The 14,496-nt window shown below is 41.1% G+C and overlaps 1 protein-coding gene across 2 annotated transcripts; it reads right to left on the bottom strand.

Moving 5' to 3' along the window:
- Nucleotides 1-1,911: 1,911 nt before the first annotated feature.
- LEO1 (LEO1 homolog, Paf1/RNA polymerase II complex component) lies at nucleotides 1,912-13,924 on the bottom strand (the record flags this gene model as incomplete). 2 transcript variants are annotated; one of them, XM_082488759.1, is made up of 12 exons in its annotated part: nucleotides 1,912-2,184; nucleotides 6,101-6,198; nucleotides 6,460-6,646; nucleotides 6,946-7,081; nucleotides 7,694-7,828; nucleotides 8,104-8,198; nucleotides 8,557-8,641; nucleotides 10,056-10,201; nucleotides 10,875-10,969; nucleotides 11,717-11,821; nucleotides 12,079-12,804; nucleotides 13,867-13,924. In XM_082488759.1, 12 exons carry the CDS (start codon nucleotides 13,922-13,924, stop codon nucleotides 2,080-2,082), a joined length of 1,971 nt encoding a protein of 656 aa, XP_082344885.1. In that variant the 3' UTR covers nucleotides 1,912-2,079. The 2 variants fall into 2 exon arrangements, with proteins under 2 accessions (XP_082344885.1, XP_082344884.1); XM_082488758.1 differs by having other exon boundaries at nucleotides 11,717-11,824.
- Nucleotides 13,925-14,496: the final 572 nt, after the last annotated feature.

Genomic DNA, 14,496 nt, shown 5'->3' on the forward strand with positions numbered 1-14,496 from the left:
AAAATGAACAGCGCACTTAGTAAAGGCTTAGTCAGCATCAAACCTATGAAAGCGATTAAAACATTTTCACTCTTAGGGGCGTACCAAAAATAAAAATAGCCAACACTTTAATTAAGCTGACATGAAAGCAAACACATCACCAGTGAAACGGTGGAGTGTTTCCATACGCCAGGTTTGTTGTTTCAGAGGTATCTGGGAGGCTTTTAGGTGAACGTACAGCATGTGACATCCATCTAGAATGAGATCCTTTCTAAACAGCTGGTTTCTTCCTGAGCAGGTTACAGATGGAAAGCAGGTAACCTCATGTAAGGAGCCACTCTCCCAGCAGAGGTCTAAACTAAGAGGATTACAGGGTCAAAATTCCAGCAGATGGAGAAAGGTTTTATCTGCACGTTAAAGAGGCAGAGGAACTCTTAGATAACAACTTAATTATAGAAAAAAAAAAAAAAAAAAAAAAAGAACAGTTTCTCAGGCACTCAGACTTCCGAGTTGAAATTTTTCACTTTGTTTTCATACTTGCAAATGTCTACACTGCAGTCAGCTGCTCAGCAGAATACATTAACACAGGCAGAGCTCCGTCCTACTGCCGCTGGAACGCTTCCCCTACCTTCCAGGCAGCAGAAATGGAGGTAGAGTATTTTGACAAACTACTAGCCTAATTAAAGATGACAAAAGCAAGATGTCCAGGTTGAAAGCTGCATCTCAAAGAACCAGGGAATGTCACGAGAGCAAAATGCTCGGTATGAGGCACTTGCAACCTCCTCTGTTTTATAAAAAAAAAAGCAGAATTCAGCTGGACAGGAGAGAGATGGGTAACAGCCCTTCTTACATAACTACCGGCTACTTTATTTTGTCTTAGGTAACACAAATCCACATCATAAACTTTTCACAACATCAGTCAATGGTTTTGTTTAAAGAGGCATTAAGCCAGTTCTGTTTTTTTCCTGTTACCTTTTGCAAGTCACATCCAAACTCTGCAGGACTGTGTGAAAAGTCAGTTAAAAAAGCACCACAGATAACCCCTGAATGCTCTCACCGACGATGGGAACTACATACGGGATATTGCATCTTGGAAAGAAGAGTGGAAAAGTTCAGGTATTTCTTCTAGCCTTTCCCCACTTTACAACTGGTATTGCATCATCAAATAAGGTGTTTTTCAAATAGTGTAAAAGCAGCAATGATCTTGTCCAGAACATTCTCCTCCAGTGACTTCCCAGCCAAACCAACCTATTTATAAAACCTACCAGGAACAATAGGAAATAGCACCATAAGGATTAAATGAGATTATGAGACACTATTATTAGGATATAATTTTGTATTGTGGTTCATTTCACCTTTTAAAGGAGACTTTCATATCTGCTTGCAGATTTTTTTTACTTTTGTTTAAGTAAGTGCTTTTATTCTGACATCTACATCACTAGCATGTGCCAGTTATTATTGTGGTTGTTATTATTAACGCTCAGGCATGATGCGGACTGCCATTCTGGGCTTCAACGCATGAAAAAAAAAATGTCTTATGTGATCAGTTAACTATTCTAACTGCACTCAAATGCGGTAAGAAATATTTTCAGTCATCAAAATATACCAGCATAGTAACGTACCGTCCATAGTCAAGAGGAAATAAGGGACATCTAGGAAAGAGAGAGTTGTACTGTACCCACTTCTATGTTCTTCCAACCCTTCCATACAAAGGGTAAGCTAAATTGCCATACCCATTTATCATGTAAGCATTCTATAAAGATTAGAATGGTTCTCCTAATGAACTCTGTAAAAATTACTGATTAATTCATGTGGATAACCAGTTAGTACAATTCTTCAGACTGAAATGTACTGTGCAAGATAAAAACCGGCCCTGTGATCATCCCTGGTGCAACAGTTGCCACAGTAAGAGAAAAATCTTAAAAAGGAAAAGAAAGTCAAAAAACTTTATTCACACCAGAAACACAGACTTCAATGGAATTTTCCTTTATCAAAATAACCCCATTGTGGTTGCTTACATCTTCGCTGTAAGAGAACTGTACAATATATATATAAATATATATATAAAAAAAAAAAGTCAACTTTTGTGCTTCCTTGATATTAATCATCATCTTCTTCCTCTTCATCACTGATCACATATTTCTTATGTTTCTTACTTGCTTTGTCATCATCCTCTGCTTTTCTCTTTCCAGAAGGTTCACCTTCCTAAAGGCAAAAAAGGACAAAAATAAACCAACATACTTTAAGCTAAAATAAGAAACTCAGAAGAACAACAGAAAGACCTCAAAGTCAAGTCTTTCTTGTAAGAAAAGCAAAATTACTAGTTCTAGTTTTTCTGTTCTCTGCTACTGTGATGCAAGACTGCTTATGTATCAGGTCTTTAAGTTGAGTCAGCGTTGCTACCAGTCTCAAACCCCAACCCCAGAGGGTCCGTCTTACAGCTGCAGCTCCAGTTACCTCAACGCAACTGTATCTGCTTCAAACTGAACTAGGGCATGGAAGTGATTTACATCACAATCTGGATTTATGGCACGTGCAATATCATTCTCAGCAAGCCTGATGAGCACGGGTAATTCCTAGAATTTGTAGTGACTTTTTCAATGTGCAGAAGCTTTTCCTTCAGGCAGCCTCCGTAGCTTTGCTAAATTTTCAGACTGACAGTTGTATGCCCTAAATTAGAGCTACTGAAGCAAAGATGAAATTCAGTAAGCAGGTAGGCGTTTTGTTTGTTAATTAAAAAAAAAAAAAAAGAAAAAAAAATACCAACAAAAAACCCACACCACCAAAAAAAACAAACAACCCCACACCACTCTGGCATAAAGGCAAAAGCCTGATGAGAAACCACTAGTACTGAGAATCAACATCACAGCTTATGGTCCAAGAAACATAATAGTTTAGGAGGCTCCAAAAAACTGGTCAAAGGAACTCAAATCATCAAGTTAATACCGGTTTGCAAGCAATACCATAATGATTTTTATAGGCTGGGTGCCCAAGTTTTAGCATCTAAATACAGAATCAACAGGTTGATTTTTATTCCATGTGCATTTATGCCAGTTCAGTTTAAATCATCCTTCCAAACAACATTCTAAATCAGAACGCTATGAAAATGTTTAATCAAACTGCAAATCACTAGTTCTTAATGCAAAAATCAATTTTAACATGAGGAACAAGTGGTACCTCAATTACTGTTTAAAAAGAGGAGCATCTCTAAAAATACCCTCAGGTCTAAGTAACCTCATCTCTTTTTCCATTTGTTGGTTTTGATTTTGGGGTGGGGTTTTTTGGGGTTTTGGGTGTTGTTTTATTTTGAAGCAACATACTTGGATTCAAGAAGCAGCAAAGTTCTAGTTTCAGGACTCTAACGAATAATTTTTTATTCAAAGCATTTTATTCTATATCAACCTACTAAGGTAGTACAGTGAGAATCTCGGGAAGGAATTTTAAGCATGGAAAACAGAAATTAGTAGGGGCAGGAATCTCAGCGATAACACCTTCCTCAGAACAGGCATTCTCTTGTACCCTAGCCAGGCTATTGTTAAAGGACTCATCTTCCTGTGTAGCAGAATATCCCCGTTAAGTACAGTAGCAGTAAAACTACTTGCTGCGTAGTGATAAAGTATATTAATAGCAGACTGACGTTTTCACTAATGGTAACAAATTGTTATCAGGACAAAGATTTGTGCTGTGTTGTTGACTGACAGCACATAAAAGCAAGTCTATGTACAAGGAAGTCCGCGTTTCACATATGCGGATACATATTACAGATACCACGCTTCCTACGTGGGGACTGAAAGCAAGTAGTTACGCATCACTGGGGTTTTTTCATAATACTGTAGCACCCCTCTGTGGCCCTGATGGGAATACTACCTTTAAGTCATCTAATTTTAAAATGGAGGCTATCATTCCTCAAGCAGCAGAGAAATGCCGTTGACTAGACCTTTTCCCCTGAGAGACTGGAATTGCGAAGTCCTGATATTGCTATATCACGAACGAGTAACTAGTAGTGTCTTATAAACAATTCAATTTCTATTAGCAAACACTAACGGAGCTCACAAAATTACAGTTTTGTCCACATGCTTCGCTATGGCTGCCTCCTAGATTACTGTCGTATTTTCTAAAATACTAAATTTTCCTCAATATATAATAAAAAGCCCGAATCTATGTGTCTAAAAGAAAAACTAATTTTTACTTCTGCTTCATATTACAATGCCTATTAGTGCAAATCCTCAGCTGACAGTGTAAGTGGAGTAGTGTCACAGCAGCAAGAACATGCATTCAGAACGTAGCAAACATCCAACAGGCCGGGAAGTAAGACGTACCTCCCGAGAAGTTTACGGGAAGCACAGTACAGAAATGCAAATGACAGCAAACTTTCTCCTTCAAAAATTAAGATTTCTTGAATTATAGAGGTATGTGTCATACTGAAAACTATGTCCTGTATCGGTCATTTAAACACAACTTCAGAATTTCAGCAGCTGTGGTTACAGTCGGCTGACGCGCATTCATTCACTAGAAGGACACATAGCAAGCTACCCTGCAAAATTACTCCTTTAAGAAGAAAAGGATGTTTTATTATGGAAGCCTCTAGAATTCAGGAATAACGTCCTAGCCACTTCACCAGACATTGCAGTAGCACACTAGATACAACTGTAGGAAATCAACTGAAGAAAAATCTTCGGGCAATAGTTAAAATAATTTAAGCAATTAAAATAACATCTTAAAAGAAAGCAGTGATACAAAGCATTAAAAAAAAGTAATTCCATAAGCTTACACTGATCTCTCAAACTTCCTTTTTTAACCTTCTGCATGATATTCTACATATAAACTTTTAAATAATAAAATATAGTTTACAGTAAAACCGGACAGGAAGACTAATTGAACTAGCACGTCTCTCTCAAGCTACAAGGTAGTAGTAAGAACCCATTAAGCTAAGTTAGTTTGCATTTATTACTCTGCCACATAAGTGAAGGTGACTGCCAGCAGAGCTCAGATGTGTCCGAACCACCACGCCTAAGCCCCGCTTGGCTTGAGAGAAAAGCAAGCGCAGCTGCAGCTCGGGGCTGCGCTATGTTGATCACCAGCACCATGACAGCAGTGCAGAACCAGGGATGTCTTACAGAAAGCAAACGAACGGGCCACTAAGTAGGCCAAACACCCGACCCGACCCAATTCCCTCTTGAGCAGGGCAGCGGGAAGCCAGAGAGCCAGCGTCAAGTGCCACTAGCACAAATTCCAAAATTCCCTCTTCTTTCAGCTTCCCAAGGCACACAGTAAATGTCCTATGGCTCTTTGCCACAGAAGCCTTTGACAATGAGGAGCGAGGGTCAGGAAAACAGACTATACAGGTATAGCTGATATAGGACAGAGTCCGTATACTTCCTGGTTCAACGTCTCCCAGTGCACGAAAACAGTTCAGTTTTAATCTCAGAAACGTATCTGTCAATTTTGACAAGTGTTACACTGCATTGTTGTATCAGAAGTGACACTACTTGAAATAAACTCAACCGAGACGTGATATACAGAGATTCATTTGCTTATACGCAGCAGTGATAAATTACAAACCAATAAAATACAATTTTAGAAGAGGAAACAGCACTACTGCTGTAGCTAACGGTTAACCTGACCATGGCCTTGTGTTTAGGAAGATACTTGGATGACAGATAACATCTATTTAGCAATGGATGTTAACTCTTTTTAACTCAGTTTTTTAACTATTTAAAAAGAGCAGAAATACAATGTGAAAATGCTTCTGCTATTTCCAGAATCAACAGAAGAGGACCACGTAGCTTAGGAGACAATACTGCACTAGGATTCCGATATTAAGTCTCCTAACTTCTTGCATAATTTTGGTAAAGTCGTTTTACATAACTCTGCATAAATTTTTCCATCTTTAAATCAGCAATAACAATAGTGACCTCCTTCGGCAATCACTCAGATCTACGAACTAATGCAGTGTTTAAGAAATTGGTGATTAATTACCACGGAAAGCATGCCAAGTCAAATAATACATTCATCACAGCATAACTGAAACTACAAAAATCTCAGCTTTAAAACCTAGATTTAATGCAGGAAGTGTTCCCGACTGAAAATGAGTAGCTTAAGAACAAAATCCTTCTCTTACCTCATCACTAGTAAGTTTCTTTGCCTTAAGTAGTCTTTGTGTTTTATCCTCATCTGAGCCTTCATCACTGTCAGAAGAGTAGATTCTAGCACGTTCCTCTACGGAGAAAAATGAAAAAGGCAAATATTTCTCTGAAATTGGTGCGAAAGAATATTAAAAATAATTCTCTTGCACTTAGTCCCACAAAAAGCTGGCAGAATCTAACTCCAGAGTAAACAAAACAAACATACAAACTGAATTCACGTCTCCTCATGTATCAAATGAGCTGGCAAAATACAACCTTATCAGGACTCTCCTGTGAAACAAATCCACCTGAATCACACAGGCCCTACTTACACGCTGTTAAGGTTTATTATTACCTCTGATGCCACCTTTATATCGGTTTTTGATAGCTGCTAGACTGATTGCATCATCTCCCTCATCCTCTTCATCATAGCGGTCAGGTTCTAAATAATTTGCACTAAGACCACGCTGATGCTGCTTCTCCCGCATTCTTCGCTGCTGAGATTCTCTACGAATGGAAGCTCTTAACCTCTCCTCTTCTTTCTGTCCAGAGAAAGAAGCAATACATAAAGACTGAGGGGAAAAACCCCACAAACCAACTCAAGAGCACCTTGTATTCTACTGTAGATTTTGAAACAATTTCACAGCAGTGATAAAGACTGTACACACTCTTGATTTTTTTGTAATCCGTAAGGTTAAGCAAACTGCACCCGTGGCTAAAACTCTTGTCTATAACTGCAAAATACACTCTGTTTTTCATAAAGTCATAAAACGTTCAGCTATATTACATTTGTGATCTTTTAGATTCAATCAGCAGATAAGAGAGTTCCATACCACAATACCTTAATCATTTCTGTGCGCTGAGACTCCGGATCGCGGCCTGCCATTGGCAAAATACGAATTTTCTGGGTCTTTGAACATCTGTCTGCCAGAGACAGAGTCATCTTCCTGTGAGTGGCACTGTCTGTAGAGTGTGGCCTGTTAAAAAAATTGCTCTGGGTTAAATACTTCTTCAAGGAACATGTCCATTTTTAAAGGACAAAGGTAGGGGCAGCATACTTAAGATTTCAAAGATTCATCCGCAGGAAAGTAAAAGCATCATCCTTTTTTCCTTTTTTATTTATTTATTTATGTGCATTGTAACAGCTACTGGAGACATCAATTCCTCTCTCAGCAAACCATCTGCAGTCCATTACCAGCCTAAATAATCATCCTCACATTTCACATCAATATCCCAAGATGTAATCATAATCTGGATAGCAATCGTGCATCAGAAGAAAGGTTAATTTCAGGAAATATCAGTATTCTTTCTAATGCGGATGAGGACTTGCACTTAAAAATGCAAATTAAAATAGATACAAAAAAATACACGTAGCCTACATATTGCAGAGAATGGCATATTAACCTTTCAAAATGGGACACCTCATTTAGGAAAAGATCTTACTGAAATACTGATGTTGGAAAATAGCACACTCGTTAAACAGTTAAGCTCTGAAGGTTTATAAACTGGTATCTCTAATCTTTATATACTAATTACAACGCTTAACTGCAAAAGTAGTCTCAACATCTGGTATAGAATAGCACGCTTACCTGAAGGTTAGCTTTGTCTTGAAAACAGCCTGTCCTTGTAGACCCGTCCCTTGTCTGATAAACAAATGGTTGTGATCTCCCTGCAGCGGCGCCTTGTACACGTCGAAGACCTCATTGCCCAAGTGGAGAGACATGCTTAAAAGAGATTCAAATATCAGTTATTTGATAAAGCCACTACAGTCTGTCATTTATAAATGGAGAAAGACTTCCATGTTTCCTTTTTATATATAGCCAATAATTATATTTTAATCCAAACTAAGCAGAGCATAAAATTTTCAAAGCAGAAACTAAAACAGTTTGTGCCGCGCAGAACTGACATTGAAGTTTGCTGACCTTCCCATTTGGCACGCCATGGCATTTCACTGTAAGAACAGCTGTATTCCTTCAGCAGAAGAAAAGTCCAAACTAACCTTCCATCTGACCATTTGACTATCCGCGCGTTACTTTCTCTGATCTCATTCCCTTCCTCGTCTCGTCGCATCCGCCATCGTATTGTGTTTTCTACCTATGGGGAAAAAAAACACAAAACACTTTTTCTAACTCATAGAAAGGAATACAGTGGTAGAACATACTCTATATAGGTTAAGAATTACAGTCAGAAAGGCTAGATAATTTGCTGAATGATGCAAAGAAATGAAGGTGAAAGGTATTGCTTTTATAGGTAAAACGCAGCTGTTAAGCTTTTTTTTTTTTTTTTTTCATTTATTACTAAACTGCATCAACTTTCCTCAGTGCTGAACTGGTGGTCCACACTCTCACAACCTGAATCAGAACTCAAAACACCATTCTAAAATACCTGAAAAAGACTTTGAAGAAATGTGGCTGAATGAGTGTAAAAGAGAAAAGGAAAATTAACATTATACCTTGAGTTTTAACCTAGTTCTACCCTCTTCGTCAAGCATCTCCTCATCTTCAAATTCATCTTCATAATACTGGGGATCAAAAGGTCTGGAATAAATTATACAATACAGTCTTTATTCTTCTAAAAATTAATCCATCTTATTCTAGAGCTGTGCGAAATAACAGGTGCTGGAAAGGTTTAAATTATACACTGCACACAACAGTAGGCACTGCAGCTGCGAGACAGCCATTTCTGCAGTAATGTAATTTACGGCATTGATTGTACCCCGCAGGAGGTCTACCCAAGCGTCTGCACTACCATCAATTGCAGCCACTTTAACGTTCAGACTCTCTAAATGGCTCCGGCCAAAGCAAGCAAGCCTGCCTCAGAAAATACTGTTTCCTTAGTATCAGGATGATGAGGTCGGGGTTAAGACTGGAACAAAATACATACAATATTGTACAGAGAAAATAAGAATCATCTTATAAATGCGGTGAGTTAGGGATTTTCTAAGAGCACAGTCTTTGTAATTTTTTTATCCGAATCTCAAAATCAACCAAAGGAAAAGGAAGAGGAGACTGTTTTTCCTCTTTTCCTTCAAAAAACCTGACGACTGAGGTGGGAACGAGTCGGGGAAGGCCATTCCCTAGCCTCCTTCCTAAAATTTTCCAGGCTGCTGCAAGGGACAGAAGCAATAAACAGACTCTGCGGCTGTACGATTCTATCCTCAGTCCTGTCTGTCCCCCCCAGATCCGCAGGACTTCTCTCACTGATTACAGCCGCTAACCGGATCCTTAACAGTTCTCTTCTGAAACAGTCTATAGCATGAAAGCCAGGAAGAATGAGTTAACTGATGTATACCAGAAACAATGCTACGCTCCTGGCTAACGAGTCCCTCTTAAAAAATGCTATGAAGTTGCTTAACAGAACACTCGAAGAGATGGATTTAACAGCAATTTGCTACAAATGCTGAAGGTGGGCTTTAGGGCCAAGCCTAACATCACAAACAACTCTAATAATTTATTTTGTTTCTCCTTATGAATTCCAGAACATTTCTTTACCTTGGGTTAGGTAAATAGGAAAATCAGTAACCAGCCTCTTCGTGGTTAGATAGTACATTTAGCACACACAAATAAAAAAGGCCTTACTCTAAAATTCAGAATGATGTTTTTATCTGTCAGAAGTGCATAAAGATCCTGTGCATTTGGCTTTTGCATCTCTGAGAGCCTGAACCCATGCTTAAAATTCAACTGATAACATGTGCTTTCAATTAAATCATATTGTTTTTTTAAAGACAGAAAGTTACTCCATGAAGCTGAAACCCAAGCTCATAAGAAAACTACTCAGCTATTGTTGTTACCTAATCAAGCGATACTACTATTGACTGATCACAACCAAAAGTGTGCACCCTAATATCAACCATTTTAAATACGGCCAACATATTTAATTGTATTCCTAAAACAAAAGCAATATAGGGTAACACTAAAAACCTTATCAATCACGTATCTAATGTGCAATTACCTGGGCTCCACGCTAAGGAAGTTGGGCAGCTTCACAAAATACAAATCATTACCCAAGTCTGTGTTTACTTTCGGTATTTCTACCTCTATTCTAGTCTCTGGAATAGGCTCTTCTTCCTGCTGTTCTTGACTCAGTCCATTCTCATCCTAATGAGAAAAAGGAGAATAGGAGCATACGTGAAAAAAGTCTATCCGCTACTGTTGCTTTCATAAGCACTTACACCTTGCATAAAGAAGTGTCATCCATATGCAGAAAGTGAGATCAGGAAGCTCTGGGTAAAAGAACCTGCGCATTTTCAGTCAAAGCAAGTCAATTCAGCATTTTCATATGCCACATAAAGCGATTTCAAATAGCAGTGCAAACTCAAGAGACCAAAGACAGTAGGGAAACAGCAAAGGAGCTGATATACGGTTTTCAGCTAAGCGCTGGAGCCTAAATGGAGGACAACTTTTCCGAGACAAAAAAATACTTTTACACGCTATCATCACAACCCCAAATGGAAATATTTGTCAAACAGCTGTGCTAAGGTACCAAAGACAGCTATGACTCCGTATTTCACTTGATGACAATCAAAATTACTCATTATTTTTCTTTCAAGTACAAAAAGTAGAGCCGGGATGGGAGAAGGCAGATAAATGAATCCATCCGTTACTGCTATGCACGAAGCTCTAATAATTCTTTTAGCTAGGGGAAAATTATCTGTAATGCTTACTTAATGCCATTTTTTTTTTTCCACTGGAATATTATCAAATTTAATCAGCGTTCCACATTTCAGAGCGAAATGGCATGTTCATTATTTCAAAAGTCAAATCTACTCACAATGGGCTGTCCTGGAGTTGGTGGCTTGTCTTCTCCATCGCTCCCTGAGGAAATGTCATCTGCACCTCCAAACAGATCCATGACATCTGCATGCTCTTTGAGCAGAAAAATTACTATTTTAAAACACACATATATGCGCACACGCACACCCCTACATGCAAGCACACCCACAGAAAAAAAAGATTAAGACATCCTTCACTTTTATTATTACTTGAAATCACCTACAAAGGTTAAAAACTGCAAATGTTTATGAAGCACACATTATTCTCTTAACCTGAAAAACAGTTGTCTCATGTATTTTAAAACTAAGGATTCAAGGTATGTTTTCCTGGAAAGGCTCTATCACATAAGAGAATCTAGTTGAAAAATGGTAAAAGAAGAATTAAGATTATAAGATCATCCTGTACTCAAGTGAACAACTTAAAGATGCGTCAACAGCAACCTCATTATGCATTTTGGAGCTTTTACTTCTCAGAAGAATCAACACCTTTTCTCAGCCAGCTAAACATCAAAAAACCAGTATATGTCCTCGGGTCTGCTCTGATTAGATGCACCATTTCTTAACATCTTTCAGTAAAAATTTGTGAAATAACATTTGCAAAAGAAAAGCTCTGTCTCTCACGGAGGAAACTGAAAAGCTGGCAGACCTAACTAGAAGCAGAAATACAGTGCGTACTTCCCCACACAGAGTTCTTGCTGTGCTGTTCTATTATTTTCCTGGCACTAGAGTTACACCATATAGCAAACCCCACCAGTTTTATTAAGTTCTGTAGCAGATGAATGGCGCACTTAAGATGAGGATTAAATGAACCAAAACCCCACAAAACTACGCCACCATTTACCTTTCTGTCCTTCTGTATCACTGTCCGCTTCTGAATCTGACGCAATTGGTTTCTTTCGCTTCATTCGCAGAACTTCATCTTCGCTATCACTGCCCCTTGCAGACTCTACTAAGGAGCAGAATTATTCTCAGCAAAGTAAAAATTTTGTTCCACGTTTTAGAATTCTTTGTATCAATAAGTTGAGTCAGATGAAAAGGAATTTAAAAGTGCTGCATAAAAAAGCATTATAAAGATGACTCTAATTGAAAGCTACGTGATTAATGCCTTCATATTGAAGTCTGAATCTTTTCAGGCCAATATAAATGAAACAATAAAGACAGATCAAACCAGAAGCAAATCATTACCACTGCATTCCGTCCTACCAGATTTATGCTCTTGGTCCTCCTCATCGGAGTGTTGGGCCCTTTCGTCATCATCCGAGTTCTGCATCTTCTCCTCGTCAGAATGCTGGGCCCTTTCATCATCGTCTGAGTTCTGCATCTTCTCCTCATCTGAGACCTGTGGCCTCTCCTCATCATCAGAGTTCTGCATTTTTTCCTCATCTGAGTTCTGGAGTCTTTCCTCATCGTCAGACATCTGCGGCCTTTCATCTTCATCAGAGTTCTGCACTTTCTCCTCATCGTCAGAGTTCTGCTGTCTCTCCTCATCATCAGAGTTCTGCTGTCTCTCCTCATCGTCTGACTGATCACTTTTGTCCTCCTTGCCCCACTTCTCATCCTCCGAATGCGCTTTTTCAGAACCATCTGCCTCTGAATGACGACTGCCTTCATCTGACCCATGCCCGCGATCATCCTCCTCATCATCATGAGCAGCTTCTGAAACACTGTGCTGGTCCACGTCTGACTGATCGTTATCTTCATGCTCAGAATGTCCCGAAGCTTCAGAGCGATTGTAGGATCTTTCAGAGTGGTTGTCACTCCCTGTGTGGTGGGATGCCCCTTCATCCTCACTATCATCTCCAAATAACTCCTTATTACTCGGTTTTATTGCCTCCCTGTCATCATCCTGGTCACTGTCGCTGCCAGAAGCATTACTACCAGAGCCAGCATTCTCCTGATCGGAATCAGATTCAGATCCAGAATCGGAATCTGCAAAACAAACATCACGCTTTCAAGAGCTGAAATGTCCCTACAAGGATGCACACAAGACAACGGGCATTGCTGTAAAAAAAAAAAAAAATCCCCCAAAACATCCAAAAGCCAGGGAGAGAACTTACAGGTAACCATAAGAAAGAACTATAAAAGCTACCTAGAACAATAAAACAAAACAAAACGTCTACTAATAAAGGCAGAGCCAATGAAAGACATAGTGAAAAATTATGGATGCCGCATAAAGTTTCAAATCACAAGCTATTATCTAAGATACTGACCTGTAGAAAGGATAAGCAATTATACAAAAGAAAATAAAATTTGAAACAGTGAGGGCTTAAAATAAGCAAATACATATATGTAGCTTATGAGATCCTACAAATATAAAACTGTGATCGCTTTTTTAATCCAAGTCGGCTGCCTTATGCACCCTGACACGTTTGCTACAACGGCACTACTCTTGAATGCGGAGGTTGGCGAACACCGTGTCAAGCAGCAAAAAAAAAAAAAAAAAAAAAGGAACACCTGCCTTGAAAAATAATTTACAGAAATCGAGAGGAGCATTTCAAAGACATACAAATGGCTTGCGTCGGGAGGCGTGCCAGGGTTTTACTCCGGATGCTGATGACAGCTAAAACTTTTGAGCAACCTGGTGCAGCGGGAGGTGTCCCTGCCCGCGGCAGGGGGGTCGAACTCGAAGATCTTTAGGGTGGCTTCCAGCTCAAGCCGTTCTGTGATTTTCCAGACCAAAGGGGCGCGGCAGGGGACCCGCCTCGTTTTCCCCGCCCCAACCCCCGCCGGCTCCGAGCGAGCACACGGTTAAACGGCACCACACGCCGGACGGCGCTTTGCTTTCGCTGCCCACCAGGAGCGTTCCAGCCCCGCGGCGATGGAAGAAGAGCCGCCGCAAACCGCTCCTTCGCCGGGACCCGCCGCCGGGCCGGGGCTCGCTGCGGCCGCCGCGGGCCCGTTCCCTCCCCGCGCCTGAGGGAAGGGGCGCGGCACGGGAGGGCGGCGCGGGCGGGGAGAGGAGAGGGGAGAGGGAGCGCGGCGGCCCCGCACCTTTCTGCTCGGCCTCCGAGTCGGCGTCGCTGCCGAAGAGGTCCTCCATGTCGGCCATGGCGAGGGGACGGCCCGCCGCGCGCCCGCCGCCACGCTGCGGCGCCGCGCGATGACGCAAGCACGGAGCGCCGCACGGCCCCGGGAAGGCGGCGGCGGCGGAGGAGGAGGGGGAAAGGGGGAGGCCACTCTTAAAGGGCCCGCGCCCCGCGGCGGTTACCGGTGATAACCGCGTGTCGGCGACAGGCGGCGGCTCCGGCCCTCCCGAGGAAGCGGGAACGGCGTATTATCGCAGGGAGCGGCGCTGCGAGCAAGCGGCGAAGGCGGGTTGGGTTGGTCAGAGCTGCAGGGCCTGTCAGGGCCCCGAGGCCTGGGAGAGAGGAGCCCAGGGGCACAATCCGGTGGCAACAGGAAAAATACGATTTATCTGCATGTTTCGTGTAGGTGCTCACCCCACCAGCTGGCTAGCCACGCACAGCATTACTTCACAGATATTTAAATTCCTGTTCCTAACACTTGCCGAGTTCAGGTCACCCTGCTCTGCTGCCGCCTGGGTTATATACGTGTCATCCATCAGCTCCAGGCTCGGGGCCCACACATGCGTTAGACACAACTCCTGTCTGCCATTGGCGT

This window comes from Vanellus vanellus (assembly GCF_965231255.1).
Source record: "Vanellus vanellus genome assembly, chromosome: 11".
NCBI classification, from domain to species: Eukaryota; Metazoa; Chordata; class Aves; order Charadriiformes; family Charadriidae; genus Vanellus; species Vanellus vanellus.